The 23,481-nt window shown below is 48.6% G+C and overlaps 1 protein-coding gene across 1 annotated transcript in view; it reads left to right on the plus strand.

The window, feature by feature from the left end:
* Positions 1–23,481, plus strand: part of LOC144146368 (phospholipid-transporting ATPase ABCA3-like) — a 65,302-nt gene that overhangs the window by 26,170 nt on the left and 15,651 nt on the right. The window contains exons 11-16 of the mRNA XM_077678325.1: positions 1,266–1,476; positions 3,519–3,771; positions 5,562–5,614; positions 9,081–9,552; positions 15,460–15,884; positions 20,587–20,712. Of these exons, the coding sequence (XP_077534451.1) occupies positions 1,266–1,476; positions 3,519–3,771; positions 5,562–5,614; positions 9,081–9,552; positions 15,460–15,884; positions 20,587–20,712 (1,540 nt within the window). The remainder of the gene's footprint in view (positions 1–1,265; positions 1,477–3,518; positions 3,772–5,561; positions 5,615–9,080; positions 9,553–15,459; positions 15,885–20,586; positions 20,713–23,481) is intronic.

Raw genomic sequence — 23,481 nt, forward strand, 5'->3', positions numbered from 1 at the left:
GTTGAGCAGTTTCGCGTGGTTCCTGGAGAGCCGGGCAGTGTATGCGCGAGGAGTAGTGACGTCACACGGCGCACAGAACGTTGCTCGCTGCCCGACGTATTTCCCACATCCCACGCGTCCAGCGTCTTCGCCGACCTGCGTTCCGCACGTGGCGGCCCGGTCCACTTGATGATCATGCGAGGTGTGGCCGGGTGTGGAACCGATGGCTCGTGCATCGCAGCAACACCTGCTTGCGCCTGTCGAACCAACTTATCTCTGGGGCAATTGGTGACGCCACGGCGGAGCCGCTTGATAAATATACGTGTCACATAATGCGTATATTATGTGTGTGTCATTGAAGCAGCAGTAAGCATAGTAACCAAGCTAACCTTAGACAACCAGGAAAGAGAAGAATAACCGGCTGAACGCTACGCATATCCTGGCATAGCCGAGCTAAGCCACTGCTAATTTTTTGTCAAAGCGCTCATATCTATGCGTCTGGCCTGCGATTCTGCCATATCCCGCTCGTTCACCTCCTCGCTCTTCGAACGCGCCTTTCTCCTCAGCGCTCGTATGCGAGAACCCTTTTCCTTTTATTTTTTAATTGCCATCACAGCGATGTGCACACTGCGTTCTTTCAACCGCACGTGCTTCTCGCTGTCGGCTATCTGCGAGCTTTCTTTCTCACGTGCGTCATAAGCCGGGTTTGCATGAATGCGACACATGGCGCATCGCATCGCATCAACTTTCTCACGTATCGCATCCACGTAAACGGGGCTAATGCGCTACAGAGAGCGCGTCACATTAATGGGCCACACAGGGGTGGATTTAGACGCGTAAGTCGACTTTCGAAGTGACTGTTAACGCGGGCGCATTGCATTAGGAATTACGCCGACAACACGAAGGAACGTATAAATTGTCTTCAGTACCTTGAAGCAAGTTTCTGTTGTGTAAATACGCATGAATGCTTACGACGGTAGGCATGGAAGTCTAACGTCTTTGCATGCTTCTGGAGAGTAGAACCATGGTCTCGCCCTACAATACTGGGCCTGCTATTTCGTTCTCGAGATGGGGACTAGCGAAGCAAAACGTTCCTGTCAGGGATCATTACCAATTGCTCCTTATCCCACACCCAACGTTAGGACAGGGATAACGTTGCTGTTCTGTAACGATCGAACGCATGATTCCTTCACCCGGTGTGCATCACTCGCAGCACTGCGTACCCATATTATCCAGAAAGATGCATGGATCCGCGCTATTTCTCTTTCCTCCTCTTCGACCCGAAGCTGGTAATCCTGGATGAGCCTACCACTGGCCTCGATCCTGAGACGCGACGGAACGTGTGGGACGCCATCCAAATCGTGGGCAAGCAGCACACCATCCTCCTCTCATCGCACGACATGGAGGAAGCGGACGCCATTGGCCAGCACATCATCATCATGTCGTCCGGCATCAACGTGGGCAGCGGCTCGACCGCGTTCCTCAAGAAGGCCTGCGGTGAGCAATGGACCTGGCATTGCAGGGGTGCCTGCGTCACATTCGTGAGGAATGGGCCGAGCCCTCAATGTTGCGGTTCCCTGCAGGCAAACAAGGAGGCGCGGTTCCAAATGCGGACTGCACAACTTATGTAAAACAATGAGAAACGTTTCCAATGACAGTCATTCACTTATGGAAAGCACTTTGACAGGCGGATTGACGGTGCTGATATCTGTCCGGCGCAAAAGGTGGGAATGTAGCACGCCCGCACAAAACATGTTGGGCGCTTACTATACAGGCATGCATAGTGCAGCAAGCTCTCTTTACGCCACGCACCCTACAATTATTTCAAGTACTATAGTAACGGTAAGCGCACCATTTTCAGTAGCCTTTTAGACATCTGCGCATGCTTGTACAAAACTGACTGCAATCAAAAGCAGGATAGGGACTTCTCGCCGGAATAAGTTACTTTTGGTAGTGAGGCGTAAGTGACCCTCGCGGTCGCTCATGAGGCGCTGATTCGTATTCCTATCCTCTTTGCTCATTACGCTGATTATGGGGTGTCATGACAAATGATACGTACGCACCTACTTACGGGCATTTTTCTGCCAGCAGTCAAGCATGGCTCTCATTCTAAGATGAAAAAATGTCAGGATATGACAAAACTTTATTATCTTGACAATCCTTTGCAAACTCCGTTTTTTACCTTTCTTTGAATTACTCTGCTTTGTTACGTTTGTATTTGCCATTGTGCATTTGTAACGTGTTCCCAATGTGCGGCAGTTGTGCATTCGTTTACTCTGGTGCACTTCAGCAATTATACTCCTTTGCGCTGTAGAATCTCGTACTTTTTCTTTTTTTCACGAAGGTAAATCCTACAAAGTTTTAACTATGTACTAGATGATAGTTTTTGTTTTTCTATCATTCTTTATGTTGCACTAAAAGTGTCCAGTGTCATGATTTTTCATATTTTCCTTAAAGGGAGCCTGCAACACTTGCCATCGACTACTAGTAATGTATTTTGGGATAAAGTCTATTGTTCCAGAAATCTCCTCCCGCAAGAATTATGAAAATCCGTTCACAATTAACGAAACTACGCGCGATGAGAAATCGCGCATACTCGTTTCCTCTCAACTCGACCGCGGACAACGCGACGAAAGCTGCGCGCTCTCTCCCGGAGAGGGGGGCGGCTCGCGGCGTTCTCTTCGGCGGCCTTTGGAATATCACATGCCGGGTAGTTTTCTCCTTTTCTCCGCAACGCGGAGGGGCCTATTTCCGGTCTGGTGCCACAAAAAAGGAGGCATGGGTGCCTGCTCGCAAGTGCGTGCTCGGGCTGGTAGGGCGTTTTTGAAGCAATAAACGTTTGTAGTCGAGTGGTCCCGTTGAAAGGGAAGTATTGAGCTCATCACTCAAACTCCGCGCGCAATCAAAACACAAAAGAAACGGCAAAACTGTTCCTACAGGTTCAGGCATAGAAGAGGTTCGTACACAGCGATGACGACGACGGAAATGGGAGAATCTAGCCGCGAAGTTGACCAGTGACAGCCGATCGGGCAGCCATGGCTTATGTGACGTCCCTTAGGCCATGCCAGGGGTTGCATAATGAGGACAACTGAAGAGAGAGCGGTGGGTTTTTCCGCGTCTTTCACATCGATTTGCGCGCTCACCGCTTCACGTGCACGTGTAATATTTGGCTCAGGTATTCCTGGCAGTGTAATCTAAACATTCCGCAGGTTTACTTGCACTGCTCAAAGAGGGTTGCAGGGTCCCTTTAACTCGCTTGGTGTTGCTTTTTAACCCACAGAAAAGAAATTCTGGAATTGTTCGCTATACTCCCCACTGCTTTGTAAAGGGAATTGGGTCCCCGTCAAACTGTCTGCGACCAGCTTTTGGCCCTCCTTCCTGCATTTTCTTTTGTGGTTGTTGTTGTTGTTGGTAAGAAAATGCAAAATGAATGAATTAATTATGATTGAATGAATGAATGAATGAATGAATGAATGAATGAATGAATGAATGAATGAATGAATGAATGAATGACTAAAAAAAGCGAACTGCCATCACAGGGGTTGGATACAAGATCGCCCTGATGAAGGCTCCGAGCGATTTCAACCTTGAGGGAGCGCTTGCCGAGATCCGCAAGACGGTTCCCCTCGCGGAAGTGGAAGCCGACAAGCAGGGGGAAGCGACCATCGCGCTGAAGACACTCGACATCACGGGATTTCCCGCCATGTTCAAGGCGTTGGAGCAGTCGTCGAAACAGCTGGGCATTGCGACCATCGGGGTCACCGTGGCTTCAATGAAGGACGTCTACCTCAAGTGAGGCTTGTCTCCGGAAAAGCATGCACCAGCTGCCGTCTGGCCGGTCCCGCAGCTCAAGTTATTCGCTTTGAAGCACCTAAATTCTGATGATGCTTGTCTTGGTAATGCGAGGGGGTGGGCTTGCTTCTTTAAGAGTTAAAGAGTTAAAAAGAACCTAGGAAGTACAATAATGTCACGGAGCGCATAAAGTACGATGAAGAGCAGGAGGCAAGAGACGAAAACATGGTGGGCAAACGCGATCTATTAATTAATTTATTCCTACATTTGACTCAAATAATTGCGTACCGATGGAAGGAAAGTAAACAGTAAAACAGCGATAGGGGTAGCACGGGAAGACTGAATACACTAGCAAATGGTAAAGTAGAGAAAAATATTTGTGACGAAGAGTAGTAGCCGTTAATGTCAGTGCGCAGGTACGGAAAAACGTGCTTCCTGCCGCACATGGAAGCGAGATTACAGATGAGATATCAGAGCTGTCGCCAGCTTTATAATAATGCAATACGTTTACAAAGGTTCCGCTCCTCAGCTTTTCATCAGCTCCAATCATAACTCCCCAAGTTTAACAGTGGTGTTGAAAGTGTCCGCTTATAGACCATTTTATTTTCTTCGTCCTGGAAGCTTCCATTTTATCAGTGGGCTGTGCTAGCGGCCCTACAATTGGCGCAGTCGACAGGGAGATGTAACTGCGCATGCGCAACACAGCCCAGAACATGCTCTGATCTTATAAAAGATTAACGGACGAAAACGTTTATACAAGCAACGTTGACTAGTTGTGAGGAAACTAAGCAGGGAAAACAAGCTTTATCCTCTCGAAAAACAAAAACCGACCTTTCCGGAAAGATTTAGCGTTGGTGCTGCAGGCAATTTTTATAAAAACAAAGCCGTTTTCCATATTTTCTCTGCACAAGTTTTGAATGATTTGGCGTAACTAGAACAACATCACACAGTACAGATTAATAAAATGGAGTGCGCTAGTACTAATATAAAAAAAAATGTGCTTTATCCCTCTTTTATAGGAATCGGTAAACACGAAAGTGAGATGTGCCTTCACAGGATGAGTTAAATGTTTATTGTGCTATTTCGTCGCTATGGCACCGTCAGAACTATCAACATTAGACACTGGATTGCACGCGCCGGAGCACTGCGTAAACCGGAATGAAACCACACGCGCTCGCAAACCATGCGAACAAAACCGAACGGGTTGCCAGCGAATCGTTTGGTGAACTCCCGGTCCGCTGCAGCAAAAGAACATGATATGCGGGAAAGTCTTGTGGGTGTGCTTGGCGAGCGACAACCTGCTGGCGCATCGCTTTCGCAAATGTGCGACCACTGCGTCCCTGCTCCGTGGAGTGTTCGGCAGACGGTTGCTTTGCGTCGAGCTCAGCTGGCGCCAACCGTCGGCGCTGATTAGCATCGCGATGTTCTACTTCGCTTCACCTCTCACAGACGGCAGCACCATCGAAATACAGTAGGATATAGGAAAGATATATGGTGCGTTCATACGAGTGTCTGCGCCTCAGCTCGTGGCGGACAAAAAAAAAAAAAAAAACTCGTGGTGGAGTCAGTAAAGCGCCCAGCAGCTCCCGTTGCCGCGACGGAGCACCCATGGAGCTTGAATCCTGGCGCAGCCGCGTTTTTTTGGCTATGTCATTACCGTGACGGCTATGAGGTCAGTCAAATCTTGGTAGATCCCGGCATAAAACACTTTCGTGTTAATAAAAGAAGTAGAAAAACTAGCTTCAGTCTCAAAAGCGCAGCAAGTTAACGAAGTTGCTGTTTTTTTCCAGGGTAAATCAAGATTGGGCTCCTGGTGGCAAGGAACGAGAGGAGGAAGTCAATGGTTTGTGACGACTATATTTAGTTATTGCCGAATTTAAGTAAAAGAGCCAATTGTTTGGGAAGATGGGAAAAGAAAATCGCGGTGAACTACTGTAAGGCAGGTGATGGGCGTAGCCACACACACACACACACACACACACACACACACACACACACACACACACACACACACACACACACACACACACACACACACACACACACACACACACACACACACACATACACACACACACACACACACACACACACTCACACGCACACGCACGCACGCACGCACGCACGCACGCACGCACACACACACACACACACACACACACACACACGCACGCACGCACGCACGCACGCACGCACGCGCGCCTCGACCACGCGCCAAGTCCGGCCGCGGTCACCGTGTTCTAGAGGTGGGCGCCGCCATTTGCTTTTTCTGACCACACGCTAGCGCCCTCTATGAAGTGAACGCCGAAACCGCGGGGCTGGGCTGTTAAGTGTTCCTTTGTTTACGTGTGTCTATTCGGCGCCCGTGAATTACCGAGTGAACCGTAGTGGTTTGGCGTTAAGTTAATTTAGCGGTTGCAGTGCTTGTGTGCGTGTGCGTGTGGGCGGTATTTTTGTTTTCATCACCTGCGGACGGATTTTAGGTCCTAATCCGGTGTCAGAGCGGAAGATGCCGACCCCCGCTGTTGCGAGGAGCAGCACTGGTGGTTGTGGTGCCGGTGGTGCTCCGCAGTTCCGCGATGCAAACGCTACCGGCTATGGTACTGACTGACACAGAAATCGATATCGGGGAGTAAACACGTATTTTCAATGCCACCATGCTTGCTATGTTCACCGATTGGTCATGTCTACGGAAGCACGGACGTCGAACGCGGAGCGTGCACAGCATGTGGGTCACGCTGACCCGCGCTGACGATGGTGTTTCGACGAGGCGATTGGTACGCTGTTGATAATGCAATGCAATATAATATTTCTAAACTAGACTTATGACGGTTACTGACGAAACGAAATTACCTGAACCGAAAACCAACATGACCGCACAACCAGTCAAACTACTATTCGACGGTTGTGATCATGATTTGGCTAACTCTGTGCAGCGCATGGGGCCCTGTCACTCAGAGCCCATCTTTGTGGACCGTTTGCATGCACAACGAATGCTTTGCGGGATGAGCAGTAGCTGTTTCGTAATTGTAGTAATTGAGATTGCCTGAGAACGCCACAGAACGAGAAACTTTACATTGGACCGCGTTGTGGACAGTTGAGCTATTTTCCAAATGAAGCGTTCGCACATCTCCAGCTGCGTTTTTACATTGTGCTGCCTGCTTATGCTGCTATCGACCACCAGTGTATGATAGCAAAAATGGTAGCAGCTCCCCTCCGTGGATGAGCGAGGGTGCGGAGAACGGGGACTCGAAATGACATCCAAGTTGCGCCCCTAACGGCATCCAATTTGAGCCCCGACCGTCATTCGATTTGAGCCGTGAGTTGCACCAGGATGAAACGTTGCGTGAGTTGGTAGGTCGACATGATCTAAAAACAGCGCGGTAGGACGAAATACATGAGGAAAGGAACCAGACAGGACGAGCGCTCGTCCTGTCTGGTTCCTTTCCTCGTGTATTTCGTCCTAACGCGCTGTTTTTACATCATGTCGTGAGTTGCACATTGATTATTCCCTGACTGAATGAAACTGCACCTCACGGCTCAAATCGAATTTCGCTTGATTTTCGCTTGATGGTGGTGTGCGCACGGATGGACGCGGACGGACATTGGGAGGTCCTAAGGTACTACGCACCGTTACAGGCGAGGGAGTAAGCCGTTTGACTCTCGGGTAGTAACTCACGGTCGTAGCCCAATGGGTAATATGACTGATACTAACTCTGTCTGGTCTCCCCGACACAGGCTCGAATCCGGCCGGGGCCTGTGTGATTTTTCGTGGTTGTAAATTCTATGCGCACGGACGCGGACGGGCATTTTGCGGTCCTAAGGTACTCCGCACCTAAAAGTTATCCTTTCATCTCGTTTGGCAGTGTAATGCGTTCGCTGAATAAGTGTAAACAAAACGCCGTGATTTTAAAGGTTATATTGGATTGAAATGGCATTGTTTAACGCCAATCGGCTATTATGACCGAAATAATATACGTTATTTTCAATTGAATACAAGGACCCAGAAGTTATTGTAATGTTGTATCGGCGCAAGTGAAAGATCCCCAGGGGGTCAAAATTAATCTGGAGCCCTCCACTTCGGCGCGCTTCATCGCCTGTAAAGCGTCGGTGCGTCAAACCCCCAAATCAATCAATTAATCAATCAATGTTGTATTGTAAAGAATAAAGTTTCTTCTAACACTTCAGGGGTTCCGTTTTGTCGCCCCTGTCGCAGCTTTGCGTGTGATAAATGAATGTTTCTCCGTCTGCTTGCCATACAAGAAGCGCGCCGAACAAACCCTAGAGTTGGTAGTTGGTACAAAGTCGTTGCGGTTTATCAACGGTGTCCACCGATATCTCGCTCGGTGTTCGTTGGGAAGCGATGCAGCGAAAAGACGCCCCAACCGGCTGCATTTTCTCCAGGCATAGTCATGCAAATGTGTGCCGTCGGCGACTTTTTCTGGCTCTCTCTGGTTGTTCATGACCAAGCGAAGTTGGCGCCTTGAACGACATCTCAGCATTGGCTAAAACAGTTGAAAGTTCCGCAAAAACTAAGTGCCCGGTGCGAAACACTGTTGCACTATACGTAGCGGAGCACACCGCGCCGAGCGATGTTAACAGCCCAGCGCGTACAGGCAACGCTGGTCCGCCGGAAGCAGACGGCGTGCGGGCCGCCGAGAGAACAGGTTTGCGACTATTTTCCTCCTTTTCTGGCTGCTTTTGGAAAGTGTAATTTTGAGAAAGGCCGTACTTTTTCGGGAACCTTCGCGCATCAAAGCATAACAGCATTCCTTCTACTGCCTGCCTACTACTCAATCGCATGTTCATTGCGAGCCGCTTTTAAAAACTAAGATTACGGTTACGCTTGGATGCGCGAAGGTTCCCGAAAAAGTACAGCATTTTTCAAAATTTTGAAGCCCACGGTGACCCCGGGCGGACCAGGCGCGCGGTCATGTAGAGGAGCTGCGGTTGCCGCTGGCGGCTGATTGCGCGGCTAAAGAGAGCGATGGGATTTTTCGCTCTTGCTTTCGTAGGGTGACTGGCGCGGCAAGTACAGCGCACGGCCCGTTTTTCAGCGCAGGCACTTCGCACCGCACTTGTCGCGGCGAAGGCGTGGACGGAAGTTTTCTTCGCTCTCTTTAGCCGCGCAACCAGTTGACAGCGGCAGCTCAACGCCCTTGCTTAGACAGCGCCGGCTCCGGCCACGGCCACAGTGCATGGCCTGCTTATAACTATCTATACCAGCCGCCTCATCGCCCGCATCGTTTCAGACCGACCCGCGTGCCAGAGTACTACACTGGTTCTTTCTGCCGTCCTCTTCCCCGCAGAGAACGACATAGCCGGTGTTTGCCAGGTGGTCGCCTCGGGAACTGCTTCTTCGGTGCGATGCCTGGCCGCGCTTTTTACCAAGCGCACCGTCTGCATGACGCGCAGCTGGGGCATCGCCATCGTGGGCCTCGTAATTCCCCTGGTGCTTCTGCTTCTCACCGTGCACGTTTTACGGATGCCCTCATCAAACGTGCTCCGCAGAAGCCAGGACAAGGTCACCCAGAACGGTACGCTGCCCGTCGAGGTACGTCTGGGAGTTCATTTCCCCGACTCTCAAGTCTTCTTCAAGGAGTCGCCGGCTAGCACCGCTAGCAAGGCTTTCAAGCTGCTTGTCGAGGCTGAAGGAGGCAGCGTCTACGGCCTCGAGGGCGACAGCAAGAACGCTACTGAGCAGATTCGGGCCATTGCCTTGGAGGACTTCGGCTTATACATGCGGACGTACCCGATGGCGGCCGTGTTCGAGCAGAATTGGTGAGCGCAGAGATTACTGATTACTGGCAGCATGCCAGCGGGCTTGTTCAACACCGGCTGAATATGTATAGCCTTCACTGAAGTCACTGTAGCGGCCATGCTGGAGCACAGCTTGAACACCCATAAAAATGCACCGAACTTAACTGTCGCTAGCCTAGCAGCGCTGCGAGAAGCTGAGAGCAGTACTTCAGAAAGGAGAATGGTGACGTCCCATCCAAGCTACAGTAGAATCTCGACGAACGGAAATCGCTTAAACGGAATTGCCGCTTAAACGGAACCGTAGGCTGCAAGTTGGTTGATTTTGTATTCGGATAACGTGAAAAAAACTCGCCAATCAGAACTAAAATTTCCGCCTCACCAGGTAAACGGAACCAGAAATGGAACTTGTAAAACCCATTGGCATAAGAATCAGCCTTTTACGGTCCCGGCTGTTTCGTTTTATTTTCTTCCTGCATGTTTTTTTCCTCGTTGGCCTCGTAAGCCTCGTCTCGTTAGTGTTAGCGCAACGAATGCAACATCGCAGTTCTTATTCCAGTCGTTAGGTCTCGATTCAAGACGCCGACGTTACAGGGCTCAGCTCCTGCCGCCTGGTTCGTGCCATCTTGCTTCATTACTACGTTGCCGTCTTCTAAATTCTGTGGCTCGGAAGCACTCGCGAAAGGCCTCTAGCCTCCACGAAGATGCAGTTGCAAGGACTCAAATAAAATAATCGATGCATTTTGCAGTGCACGGTGACTAATTGTTGGCAAAATCAACTTTCTGTATGCTGTGCCTAAACCTTTCGTAGTTATCGTGCCTACTGAAAAAATATCAGCTATATTCATCTTCTAGTGGTTAGAGTTCCATGAAATGGTATTAAGAGTGTGTACGTACATAAATGTGCACTTTCACACATCAATCTCAGCAAACGGAACTAATTTTTTCCGTCCCTTCAAGTTCCATTTGTCGAGAGTCTACTGTGTGCAGACCATAGGTCGTCAGGCAAACTCACGAGTGCACTCACACACCACCTATTCACCACTCACGATTGGTGAGTGGCGCTCACTCGTGAGTGGTGAGTGGAACTCACCACGAGTGGCGCTCACACGTACTAGCACTCGCTAGCCCGAAACAATGGTGAGGCTCACTCACCACTCACTCGCGAGTGGTGGTGAGTGGGTGGTGTGTGAGTGCACTCATGGGTGAGCCGGCCGACCTATGACGTAGACAGTGCTTCTGTCTCCCCATCGTTATCCGCGTGGTCTTGTAAGGTTCGCTTAAGGCGGAGTGATAAGTGTGGGTGGGGTCTGATAAGTCCAGGAGTCACGTGATCACGCGAAATAACCAAAGCTGGAAATGCCGCGCTGCTGTGTTTTACAAACATCATAAAGCGCTGCAGAAGATACGGGGCGTGAACAGGCGCGGCTACCAATGCGCGGAAAGTGTGGCTACCAAATCTGACCTTCCACTTCGTCCTGATAGGAGCGGGAGGGACCCAGGTAAGGAAGGAAGGTAATAATCCTCGTCGATCACCTCAGCTCACCCTTGATCGCACCCACTATCTACCCCCGTCAATGCCAACACTGCGACACCCCACTCACCACATTCCACCTCGTATACTCCTGTCCCCACTCCCCTAACCCATCCCCCTTCCCCACCCTGGAGCAGTGGGAGACTGAGCTGACCAGCCCGGACCCGGCCCGCCAGAGGGCCTTGGTTTCTCGGGCCATTGAGTCGGCCCGGTCGAGAGGCATCCTGGACTAGGGACGCTTCACCACCACCCTTTTCCCTTTCCCTTTTGCTCCAATAAACGTTTACTACTACTACTACTACTTTCCGAACGACAAACGTACCAAAGTATACAGATTTTACGTTTACAGTTGGACGCCTTATTTGATAGCTGTTGCTATCTAGTTGCATCGCGGTCTTCCACTGCGCAGCGCAGCCACTGAGGTCAAATGACTTTTGGCGCCATTTGTGTTGACGCCGACGGCCGTTTTTGCGCAAACTTTCGCAGTTTGGTGAGGTGTACAAGGTTTTTGCCTTGTATATTGCCTTGCGTGGTATTGTTACACGAGCGAGGGCGTCCAAAAACTGACCCCCGTCATGCTGTGGTAGCGTCGTGGGCGAGCCTCTTGCCTTTCCATCGCCGTTCCGACGATGGAAAGGCAAGAGCCAAACTTGACTTTTTAATGCATGGCGAGTAGAGAACAGCGACGATACAGGCAGAAGTACACTGACGTGCTTACAACGTGAAATTTAGAACGGGCAGCGAAACGTTCTCAGCAGAGCCCGAATGCGCTCTGTTGTGCGCTCTCGCAATGCGAGTAGTTTTAACCAAACTCCCAACGGTCAACAGGCGTTCGGCATGTTGCGCGAGGCACCTCAAGTGTAAACACACAATACACACCATCCACAGGTCCCGTGACAGAAACCAGTGCACGCTGTGTCGGAGAGAGTGCGGGAACAGAGTACATCCAGCGCTGCCGGTGCATGCAGCTGCCGCCAGTGTTAATGACCGAACCCGAGAACCCGCGCGATAGAGAGGCTTCGACGTCTCCAAACTAGTCCGATCGGCTGGCTTCACCTTCACACACGCAACTTCATCCCAACGCACAAAACTTCGCCGGTGTGTCTTGCGTGCCCAGAGCAACGCCGAAGCACCTCGCGCTGAATACCAACCCGAAGCACTAACTTGGCGAACGGTGGGTCTTACTCATGCCCAACACTCAAAAAAAAAAAAAAAATTCCCGGGGTTCTTAAGGGCACAGGGTAAGGCGAAATTAAAAATAAATGACTTTCGCAATTACTGAAGTTCGTTTCATTATACACATTTTCCATAATCGCACGTTTCTTAGAAAGTCGTATTTCTGAACCGAAAACAGTTTTTCCGTGAGCAAGTAGTAAGTGACCACATCCGCTTTAAGTATGTGCTCCGTTTTTACTGTCTTTTTTTTCGTCAAGAAGCTTCCAGTTCCGGATCAAAATGGTCTTCTGGAACCAGCTGTATTAAGAAATTGCTTAGCGACCATTGCGTAGCTGATTTTTCAGCCAGGGCAATACAAAGACGCTGTTGCACATTTTTTCCACACTTGTGCGTATTTCGGTGCCCCGCTCCAACAAACGTTCCTTTTTGGGCTAAACACTCTCAATATTGCAACATTGGATGCTGCTCTTTCATTCAATGACAACGCACGAGCCAGAATTTTGAAATCATTCGGATCAAACCCTGGGCGCAACACCACCATTAAGTGGCTGAAAGAGGTTGACCACAAGCGAAAATACATTGCGAACAGAGCTGTACGATGATGCACGAAATCGGCAAGGAAGGACAGGCGACAGGCTGAAAGTAAAAAAAAAAAATGACTTCGATGGTGATTACGAAGTTGTTGCTTAATTAATAAATGACTGAAGCGATGCTTGTGGCAAAAAAAGTACTGTTTTCACCTCTTTTCTTACTTTATCTCAAAACAATGTTTTTTATTACATAGGTACCATCATTTCCTATGTCTTCAAGGATAATCACCTCATTTTTCCCCTGGCATACACATACGTTGTCACATCTGCCACAATTGAAAATATGCATGCAGTGTTTTTTTGCCAATTTTTAATATGCAAATAACGCCAAAATTTAGGTACTCAGGAAAAAATATTCACGAAAAATAATTTCAGTCTGATTTAATAATTCTGGCCCAGTTAAAAGCGCCTAAAATATGAAGGAAAATGGAGTACGGATTGTGTAGATACCTTTAATTAGATGCTGGGTAATAGGTACCCAAAACTGGCCATAAACGCATGGGAAGTATAGGGCTTACCCTGTGCCCTTAAAGGGACCCAGAAAAGCTTTGTGAAGGTGGCGCTCAAATGCATTCAGGTGGTCGAACACATAACGGGGGATTTTTGAGCCAAGTGTGAGCCCCATACGTTGTACGGATAATTTGTAAACACTTTTTGAAGATCGCCTTTCTCAGCCGATGAGCGCGCCGCCGCAGCGAGCCGACCGCTGCTGACGTAACGCCGGTCTTGGCTGGCGCAACGGCGAGGCGCCCCCCAGATTCGGCCGATCGTCGGTCGCCGGCAACGTCACTGCCATTGGCTTCCGGTTGCTCTTCCTCCTTCCTGCGCGATCCCGAGGCAAAGGACGGTCTGCAGCGATTGACGCGTGTCTAGGCGCAGGAATGTAGCGAGCGGAGAACGGAAGTCAAGCGTCGCGATGTCACATGGCTATTCCCAGTCTTTCCAGGTGCTTTGAAAGAAGCAGAGAGGGAGGAGGAATCTATAGGCAAGTGGGACAGGTCACTTAATTACTTCTGGCGCAGTTAATACTGAATGTATAGATCAATAATTCCAACGGCATTGCATCGCTATATTTGTACTACGCGACAATAAAGGCCTTTTGTAACTTTTACAAAAGGTTTTTCTGGGTCCCTTTAAGTCTGTTACGTGCTATGAAGGGGAAAGCCTGACGCACTGTTGTTTCGGGTACCTTTTATAAGCAAATCTAGCCATCGACACAGCAGCCATGCCATTTTACCGTTTTTATTCTACCTTAATCCATCTTATCCCGCCTTAGGCACGCACCTAATTGAAAGGTGCGGGATACGATTCCCGACACATTGTCCTTAGTCATGACAGGTATTTAGAAACAGACGTGTGCTCACGTGTCATGCATTGTTAATGCTCCTCATATGGGTCCTGTGTCTCAGGTTACGATTGCTACCGCCCATAAAGACCAGTAAAGCCCGCATGGGTTGCCTTCTACTGCCACTGGCGTCAGGTGACGTTTTGCTCGTATGCACACGCACACGACCACGACCACGCCGATGACGGTCACCCCTCGCGTCCGCTTTTCGCGTTTTGCGATACAAAGGTTTCGCCTTAAAAATATTGGCCGCCTATCTGCACGCTTGGCTGCAAGTGTCGTCGAAAGACGATAGTTCTTTGTCGCCCGTGCCACGTAACCGCCTCTCCTCTCTCCCCCGCTCACCTCTCACGCAATGAAGGTTTGCTGAATTTAAATTAATTGTCCCGCGTTTTTACTGCTGCCGCTCCTTCTGTTGAGACCTTTTGTTAACGCTGCGCCTGGCGCTCGAGCCACGAGCGTAAGGCTCGTGCGTGAGCTCTTTTTTGTATTTTTGTGGCTAAGGCATTGTTTGAACGCGTTCTTTATGTTTCCTGTCGCAAGAATTGCTCCCACGTATATTTTTAGTTAAACGAACATTGCATGCACCAGTTGCGTGTTTATGTTTTGCCTCAAATATGCTGCCTGTTTTCTTCTTGCTGAACAACGTCGAAGAGTATGAAGCACGCGAGCAGGTTTAGTTGTTCAGAAATGTTTTTATAATATAAGCGCCTCGTTCAAGGGTATTTCTAACTTTCGGCTGGGCGGCTGGATGGAGGAACAGAAAAATCTTGGTTGATTTTTCTGACATAGAAATCGCTAAAACATGAAAGTGAAATGTACAGCGAAATCTGCAGTTGAGCATGATTTGCGGGTCGGCGACTGTCTTGTGGGTGTGCTTTGTGAGCGACGTCCTGCTGGCGGGTGGCTTCGGCAAACGTGTACTGGCGTCATTTCCGTGACGGATACGACGTCAGTGAAATCTTGGTGTATTCCGGCATAAAACGCTTTTATGTTAAAATATAAAACCCGACAACGAACAACCCTAACCATAACGTACTCTTTGGTTTTAAAGATTGCTTCCCCGCAAGAAGACCCTGTGTGCAGGGGTGCACCCTCTACAGGCCGCTTGCTTCGTTGTACTGGCGTCATTTCCGTGACGGATATGACGTCACTGAAATGTTTGTGTATGCCGGAATAAAACACGTTCGCGTTGAAACAGACAGACAGGCCAATACTTTCGCATTTAAGTAGCTCAAGAAAGACTGTCGCCTCTAAAACACTTCACCTCCTCTGCACTGACGCAGGACGCGAGGAATGCCGAACCCGACGAGCGTCATGACGCTGCCCGTTCTCCTCAACATGGTGCACACGGCGCATCTCCGCCTGTACTCGGGTCAGGCCAAGGCGCGTATCCAGGCCACGCTGAGTTACCTGGCCATCGAAAGCGAGAGCTTCCAGTTCATCCTCGACCTAATGCTCTCATTCGCCTCCTGGTCCTACTGGGCATTCCTTCCGGCCTTTAGTTACGCGCTGGCCTTCGCCGCCTTTGCCGCCTTCCCCGTGGCCGAGCGGCTGGGAGGGGCCCGCGACGTGCAGCTCATGACCGGAATATCAGGCTGTTTCTTCACCCTGGCGCACCTATTCTTCGACATGATCTGCTACGCCGCCGTCATGGTACCCTGGTGCATCATCCACTTCTGGTTTAGCGGCTACTCGGGAACCATGCTTGGTGCGTTTTCGACGGGGTTAACTTCTAAGATTGAGTGATTGTGGTGTTTAACGCGCCGAAGTAACACCTCGACTATGAGACGCGCCCTAGTGCAGGGCTGCAGAACAATTTAGATGACCTGGGGATCTTTAGCGTGCACCACGATCTCAACATACGGACATTTGCGATTTTCGACTTCAGAAAAGCAGTTGCCGCTGCCAGAATTGAATCCGCGTCCTTGGTCTCAGCAGCCGATGGGCCTTACCCACTGAGTCACCGCGGCGGGCGGTTAACGTTTAGAAGCACCGCCTTCGTGAAGTCTGTTTTCCAGAGCATGGCTAGGTTGCTGTAGCGCTACTTCACGGCCGTTCGGAACAACTGCGATGCCTTGGAAAACAAAGCTTCGAAAAAGCTGTCCGTAATTCACTGCTCCCAATTCGGCGGCAGCCCGCCGTTAGGGCCGCTCCACATGATGTTGCCTGTTATCCAGCATGCCTGCGCGAGCCCGATCACGGTCAAGTGTGCGATGGTTTCACAATTAGGAAGCAGCAGCAGCAGGAGAGTGAAACTTTCTATACTGTGCATGGGACGCGATATTTGCTCGCAGCGCCGGACAAACCCCTAGTTTTTGGGGAGTGGTACTAAAACATGGTGGCGCGTTGCAGGCATGCACTGGGAGGCGCCATCTTGATGAGGACTGAAAAGCCGAGCGAGGGGAGGGGGGTGATTTAGCGCCAAGTTCAATTGGGACGCACATGCAGGGTTAATTGAGCGAGTGGAAGATATTCAGATGGCCAGCGCTTGGCCTTGTTTCTGTTGTGCAACCCACCACATTATCAAAAGGGCAATCGTTTCGTTTTGATTGATGGAGTTTTGCGCGTCCACTTCTTTTTGCACCACTTGTTCTAAGTACGAGGTTGTTTTGGTTTATTAGTACACACAATCTAGAAAAGAATAAAGAGCACAGTTTTTTTTAATTTTAATTGCCTAGTACCATTCATACAGTAAAAACACAATTTGGATATTTTACGCTTTCAGTCGCGTACAAAAGTGTATGGCACATGGCCGCATGCTAATAACTAGGTATCCAGCCAGTGCATATCTATCCAGTGCCTTGTCTGTCCAAGTTTCGCGTAGTCTCTTCTGCTGCTGAAATGGGCTGGTCACAGCCGGTAGCTTTGGTAGATCTGTCGAGGTGGTAAATGAGCCAGGTCCTGCCTTCTCGCACACTGCAGCCAAACGCGAGATCTGGAACATCAACAAGCACGTGTGTATATTTGGGTTAGAATGAATACTAGCTTTATTGCTGCTTTCAGGCGCACATACGATAGTGTTGAGTAAAACTGGCATCTGTATTCGAAATAAACGTTATCTGATATATTAGGAATACTTCTTAAACTGATTTTGGCTACAAAGACGGCTTGTGACAACACCAATGTTAAAGGCGAATCTTTAATTAAAATCAGCCTATATTATTAAGAGACGCGGATACGTTTTTCTGTTTGTGCGATCATAAGCCTTTGATAAGGTTTCGCATAAAAAACTGGTACAAAAGTTAGAATGTTCCTTAGGCAATGGCTTCGTTACGAAATGGATCAAAAACTACCTTACCGGTCGCACACAATTTGTTAATTTCAATGGCCAAGTATCCACAACAGTTCCCGTCACATCCGATGTCCCCAAGGTTGTGTTCTTGCTCCTACCTTATTCCTAATTTTTATCAATGACCTACCCGGTCAAATTCCCGTGCACGTCAGACTTTTCGTGGATGATTGTATAATTTATCATGAAATAAACTCTGCAGAAGATCATCTTGCCTTAAACAAAGCCCTTGAGATAGTATCAAACTGGTGTTCAGATTGGCAAATGGTACTGAATGTAAAAAAATAAGCTATAATGACAGTAACAAGAAAAAGGGAATGGTCAGAGTTCTCATATACCATCAATAGCATCCCACTTCCTAGAGCAAGTCATCATAAGTACCTTGGCCTCACCTTTACTAGCGATCTCAGATGGGATGCCCACGTTTCTAACGTTACAGCAATCGCGCTGAAACGACTACTTTTTCTGAGACGATGCCTTCGGCTAGCACCTTCTGAAATTAAACTGTTAGCCTACAACACGTACGTAAGATCTGTTCTTGAATACGCGAACATTGTTTGGTTCCCGTACACAAAAAAACATATTTCGAAGCTAGAAGGCGTCCAAAGAAAAGCTGTCCGATTCATTTATAACAAGTTTAGGCAAACGGACTCACCTACCGAAATGCTTGAAGAAGCGGGCATGCTAACGCTGCAAAAACGAGCAAGACTAGCACGCCTACGATTCATGTACCAGCTACGCCATAAGCAAACCAACATCGATGCCTCCAGATACATTACAGTTAAACAATCACGACCCACGCGTAAGCAGCACCCCGAAATACTGCAAGAATACGCATTCCGCACGGAATGTTTCAAACACTCATTCTTCCCAGCCACCATAAGGGAATGGAACAGCTTAGCAGCCATGCTTTAAATATTTTTTCACCTCTTGTTGAAGCACATTTGCGTTCGGAACCCTAACGTTGCGCTATTGTAGTCATCTTTGCAAAATCGATTGTTTTCAGGCTTTGTTATATTGACTCTTTCGCACTGTAATCATTTGGATGTAGTACAATTATTGTTAAAACTTTGTTGTTAGAACTTGGTTAGAACTTGTTTGAATTTGGTTGTTAGAAATCGTGAGAACTTGGTAGCATCAATGTAACGCGTATCCTAAACGATGTATACCTTACGGATGATTTTATTGTGTGCTTTTGTGTGGTTTCCGATGTCCTTCCTGCGAAAATCCCGACAAGGGATTGGCAGTATTTTTAAATAAATAATATATAAGTAATGTTCGATGGCAATGACCCACCATTCCACCTAATCCAAAATACATTTCTGCACAAAAAAGCAGCCATCCTCCACCAGGATCTCTAAACGATTATTTATGCATATATATTTTCCCGCACTATGTATTCCTCAGGTATTTCTCCGGCCCTGCAGTAAACCGTTTATAAAACCTTATTAAAAAACTGTAATAAATTACTAGCACAGGTTAAGCCTGCATTGTCTAATTCTTTATCGGCTTATAGCTGCAACTGCGTTCTCGTGAATATATCGTTCCTGTACTTAAAGCTGAAACTCGAAGCACTGAAGTGAAGCGTAAATTATAAATTATAAGTGGCGGAATTGTAGTTATGATTGTAATATAAACATATACAGTACTTGCTTAGCTTCTATATTTATTGCTACAAATTGATCCAGCTATATGCCGTGGATTCACGTGAAGACAAAATGCAGAACCCAATTGAAACGCAACAATATAGTTTATGTAGTCCCTACTTAGTCAACATAATGCTAACAACACGATATGAACCTATGGACCCACCCTTTGAGCCAAAAGTGCATGGTAGATGCCTTCTTCCTGCTGTGAACAAAGATAGGCTGATAATAACGATAACAATAATACTTATAATAATTAGAATAATCACAATAATATTAATAATAACAACAACAACTACAACGCAGGCAATGAAAAGGTAATAAAATAGTGCGGACAAGGTCACACTCTTTTGCTGCATTTTGCTGCATTTTGCTGCATACCGTGCAAAGCCATAATGCAAAACACACGATCGAAACGCATTAAATCAATAACGCACGTATAAACAAACGTGTGCAGTTAATGGCGTCATTGGATTAATTGCCAGATGCTCTGCCACGCATTTCATGCGGAAGTCAAGAGGCAAAGACGACAGTCAGAATGTAATACAAAAATAGTGCACGTGTACGCGAAATTACTATTATAAAGCTGCTGGTGAAGCCGCATTCTGCTAGTCGTGCAAGCGTAGAAAAGCAAAACGAGCGGCATGCAGATCGCACCTTTCGTCCGGCGGGATCCAAAAAGAATTTTATGCCGGCCTGGGGTGAGGAATTTTGACGCCACTCAGTTCAGCACGATCTGTGATGTCGGCGCGAATCCACTGAAGCGCCTGTTTCGATTAAACAAACTTTACGGTGTTAAAAACGGCCGTCGGAACACCATCGATCGTAGCATACCTGTGGGCGGGACAAGAAAGACCCCTTTTCAGCGGTGCGAAGTAGAAAGGCACGGTTCCCGTTTTCGACTCCGGGTGGCGCTCGTATTTTCGCAGTCTCGAACTGCAACTTTTAAGCTCCCTTGCATATTACAAACTCCGTAATAGTTATGTAACCTGGTAATACATATAAAATGCATCAACACCGTTCATTTATGCTCGTGTGTAGTACAGCCCCCAAACGTTTGGATCGCTGCAGGCACGGGACAGAAAAACGGCGGTGTTGAACCCCCTGGTAGCAGTGTAAAATTGCCTCGCATTAACGGATGTTCTGAGGTCCTAGACAACCACGAATCTGGTAACGTATGAATGGCCGCAGTGATTCGCGTTTAGGAATGCTTGCAAACATGAGTAAACAGCCGGCCACACGCAGAGGCGAAGGAGGAGTCATCGCTGTGCAGTATAGCGCTTTCACGAGGCACATGACAGGTTTATGGATTAAAAATGCGAACGGCCCATTGTGTGGAAAAGCTGGCGTCTGGCTTCTGCGTCGGAATCTGCGGCATAAAAATGGCGCCTTGTGGAGCGTTCCAAAGCATGAAGCTTTTTTTTTCCGGATCAGTAGTATTCTCCGTATTCACGTGACCTCCTGATCTGTTCTAGCCGCCATGATTGTGTCGTTCATCGTGTTCGGGCCGGCCGCCATCTGCATCGGCTACCTGATGGCGGAGCGAGCGGAGACAGTCGGGGGAGCCGTCTCGAGCATGGTGCTATTATTCTATGTCGGCGGTGAGTGAATGGGCATGTGCTAGTCTACGCGTAGTTTACTTCTGAGCAATTAGGGACAACGTTCTAGAAGTTGCGTAGCCTGGAACCTTTGTGATGTGGACATCGCAGCTCGGAGAGAGAGAAAGAGAAAAATTATGTTGATTCCTATTTCAGGAATCGGTGAAACACGAAAGCGAAGTGTACAGTGAAACCTGCACCTGAGCATAATAGCGGGTCGGCGGTTGTCTTGTGGGTGCGCTTGGCGAGCGACGTCCTGCTGGCGGGTCGCTTCAGCAAAGGTGTACTGGCGTAATTTCCGTGACGGATATGACGTCAATAAAATCATGGTGTATCCCGGCATAAAATACCTTGGTATTAAAATATAAAGCCCGAAAACGAACAACCCTAAGCATAACGTGCTCTTTGGTTTTAAAGGTTGCTTCCCCATAAGAAGAGCCTGTGTGCAGGGGTGCACCCTTTACAGGCCGCTTGCTTCGTTGTACTGGCGTCATTTCCGTGACGGATATGAATTCAGTGAAATCTGTGTACCCCGGAATCAAACACTTTCGTGTTAAAAACATTATTTTTGGACAGTTTTCGTTTCTGAGGTGTGGGGATCGACAGCTGCAGCTTGCCGGTGACCTCGGCCGCTCGTTCCGTTAGATTCTTCTGAACCTGCAGGTCTGAGCTGCCCAGCGCTTCCTCCCAGTGCTCAGGTCGGAGCGTAGAATAGCAATTTGCGTTCCACACAGGTCTACATGTTTAAATAAGCAAGACCAAGTGGTTTTGTCGGGTTGACGGATACGCCAGATTTCTTAAAGGAGTGCCGATACTAAATTTGTGCTTGCCAGTGTTCTATAGGAGCAATACGCACACATTACAAGGATGACTAATGCGGCTACTGCTGCGTGCTGCGTCACTAGGAACTGGCGGTGAGCGCGACCACAGGCGGCGCTGCGAAGCGCGCCGCCGTGACGTCGGCTTAGGGATTCTCGCATTTTCGGGCTCGCTCTCCCTGCTGTTTCTTTGCGCTCGGTTGACTTTTGATGCTTGCTGGCACCAGATTTTGCGTGTGCACCACTTGTTATTGTAATAATAGGCTTAAAATCGCATGTACTAGCTCAAGGCATGAGTAAAAATATAGTTTTGGATACGGAACAAACGTTGCCGGCATCGCCGCATTCCTTGCGAAGGCGCTACTGTGCGGAGCGCGAAGAGCCGGAACTAGGCGTCCGCTTCTGTATTAAGCAATCTTTCAAAAAAAAAAAAGGCAACAGCCAGCTGCTAGTAACCGAGAACAGTGAAAATCAACGGTATTCTGCCGCGATGTTAAGCCTAAAGTTCCCTGCGGGTATCGGCTGCGGACGGAGCTGGCTGATCCGAGCGCTTCGAATATGGCGCCACGGAATCGTTCTCCCCTATTGGCGCAAAGGTCAAGTCCTGCCCACACGCCATGTACGGATTGGCGCATCGCGCGCTAGCCTCGTTCGCAGGAGCCTAGCGTGCCTCGAAAAGGGCGCATTTGATAAGTGTGCCTTAAGGAAGGTTTGTTAAGCGCAAAGTGGCCTTTTCTCATTCTGGTCCTTTTCCGACACTTACAAAAGGCTTCGTTATGGCATAAGTTAAGTATGCTTTCTGAATACGGGGGTTAGTTTCAGTCTTTCAGTCGGCTTACCCATTAGGCTAAGACCGTGAGTTAGTACCCGAGAGTCAAAAGGCTTACTCCCTCGCCTATAACGGTGCGGAGTACCTTAGGACCCCCCAATTTCCGTCCGCGTCTATCCGTGCGCACACCACCCTTAAGCAAAAATCAAGCGAAAGTTGATTTGAGCCGTGAGTTGCAGATAAACTTAGGCAATAATCAAGGTGCAACTCACGGCTCAAATCGAATGACGGTCGGGGCGCAAATGGGATGTCACTCGGGGCGCAACTTGGGTGTCATTTCGAGTCCCCGTACACCGCACCTCGCCATCATCCACGGAGTGGAGATGCTGCCATTTTTGTTCCCGGATACACCAAGATTTCCCTCACGTCATATCTGTCACGGGAGTGACACCAGTACAACGAAGTAAGCGGCCTGTAAAGGGTGTAGCCCTGCACGCAGGGTCTGCTTGCGGGGAAGCAACCTTTAGTACAAACAGTACGTTACACTTAGGGTTGTTCGTTTGCGGGTTTTATATTTTAACACGACAGTGTTTTATGCCGGCATACACCAGGATTTCACTGACGTCACATCCGTAACAGAAATTACGCCAGTACACCTTTGCCGAAGCGACCCGCCAGCAGGACGTCGCTCGCCTTTTTTCTTCAAATCTGCCAAAGCCGTAGGTGCAGACTCGGGATTGGCGTGGGAGGGAGGCCATCCCACTGCTTAGGCTGTGGATCAGGTTTCGAAGCAATCGACTGACTGTTCCTAACAAAAAACGATAATTTGAGGGATGTTTGCAGTGTTTATTTTGTTTGCTTCGATATGATTTCAGCGGCCTGTGGGCTGATGAAATTATGTGGCGTGTGGCTGCAAAATTATCAATTTTTTTTTCGGTAGGCAGTGCTGCAAACAATTCAGAGACGAATTTTTGTATATAGCTATCGTAAAAGGTTATACGCGCACTCTATTCTTGGCCGAGGGCACCATTTTTCCTTGTGGCAACTCACGAATTCAGTATCTCCACTGCAACGCTGCTTTGATTATGTACGCATTTTCTCACCTGAACCAAACTCCTTTAACAACAGAGCGGTTATTTGCCGCTCACGACGGTCGAGGCCTGATTGTTGAAGACTGGTGCCAGG

The sequence above is a fragment of the Haemaphysalis longicornis genome, unplaced genomic scaffold (genome assembly GCF_048455015.1).
Source record: "Haemaphysalis longicornis isolate Haplotype H1 unplaced genomic scaffold, Haemaphysalis longicornis Haplotype H1 scaffold_7, whole genome shotgun sequence".
Classification (NCBI taxonomy): Eukaryota; Metazoa; Arthropoda; class Arachnida; order Ixodida; family Ixodidae; genus Haemaphysalis; species Haemaphysalis longicornis.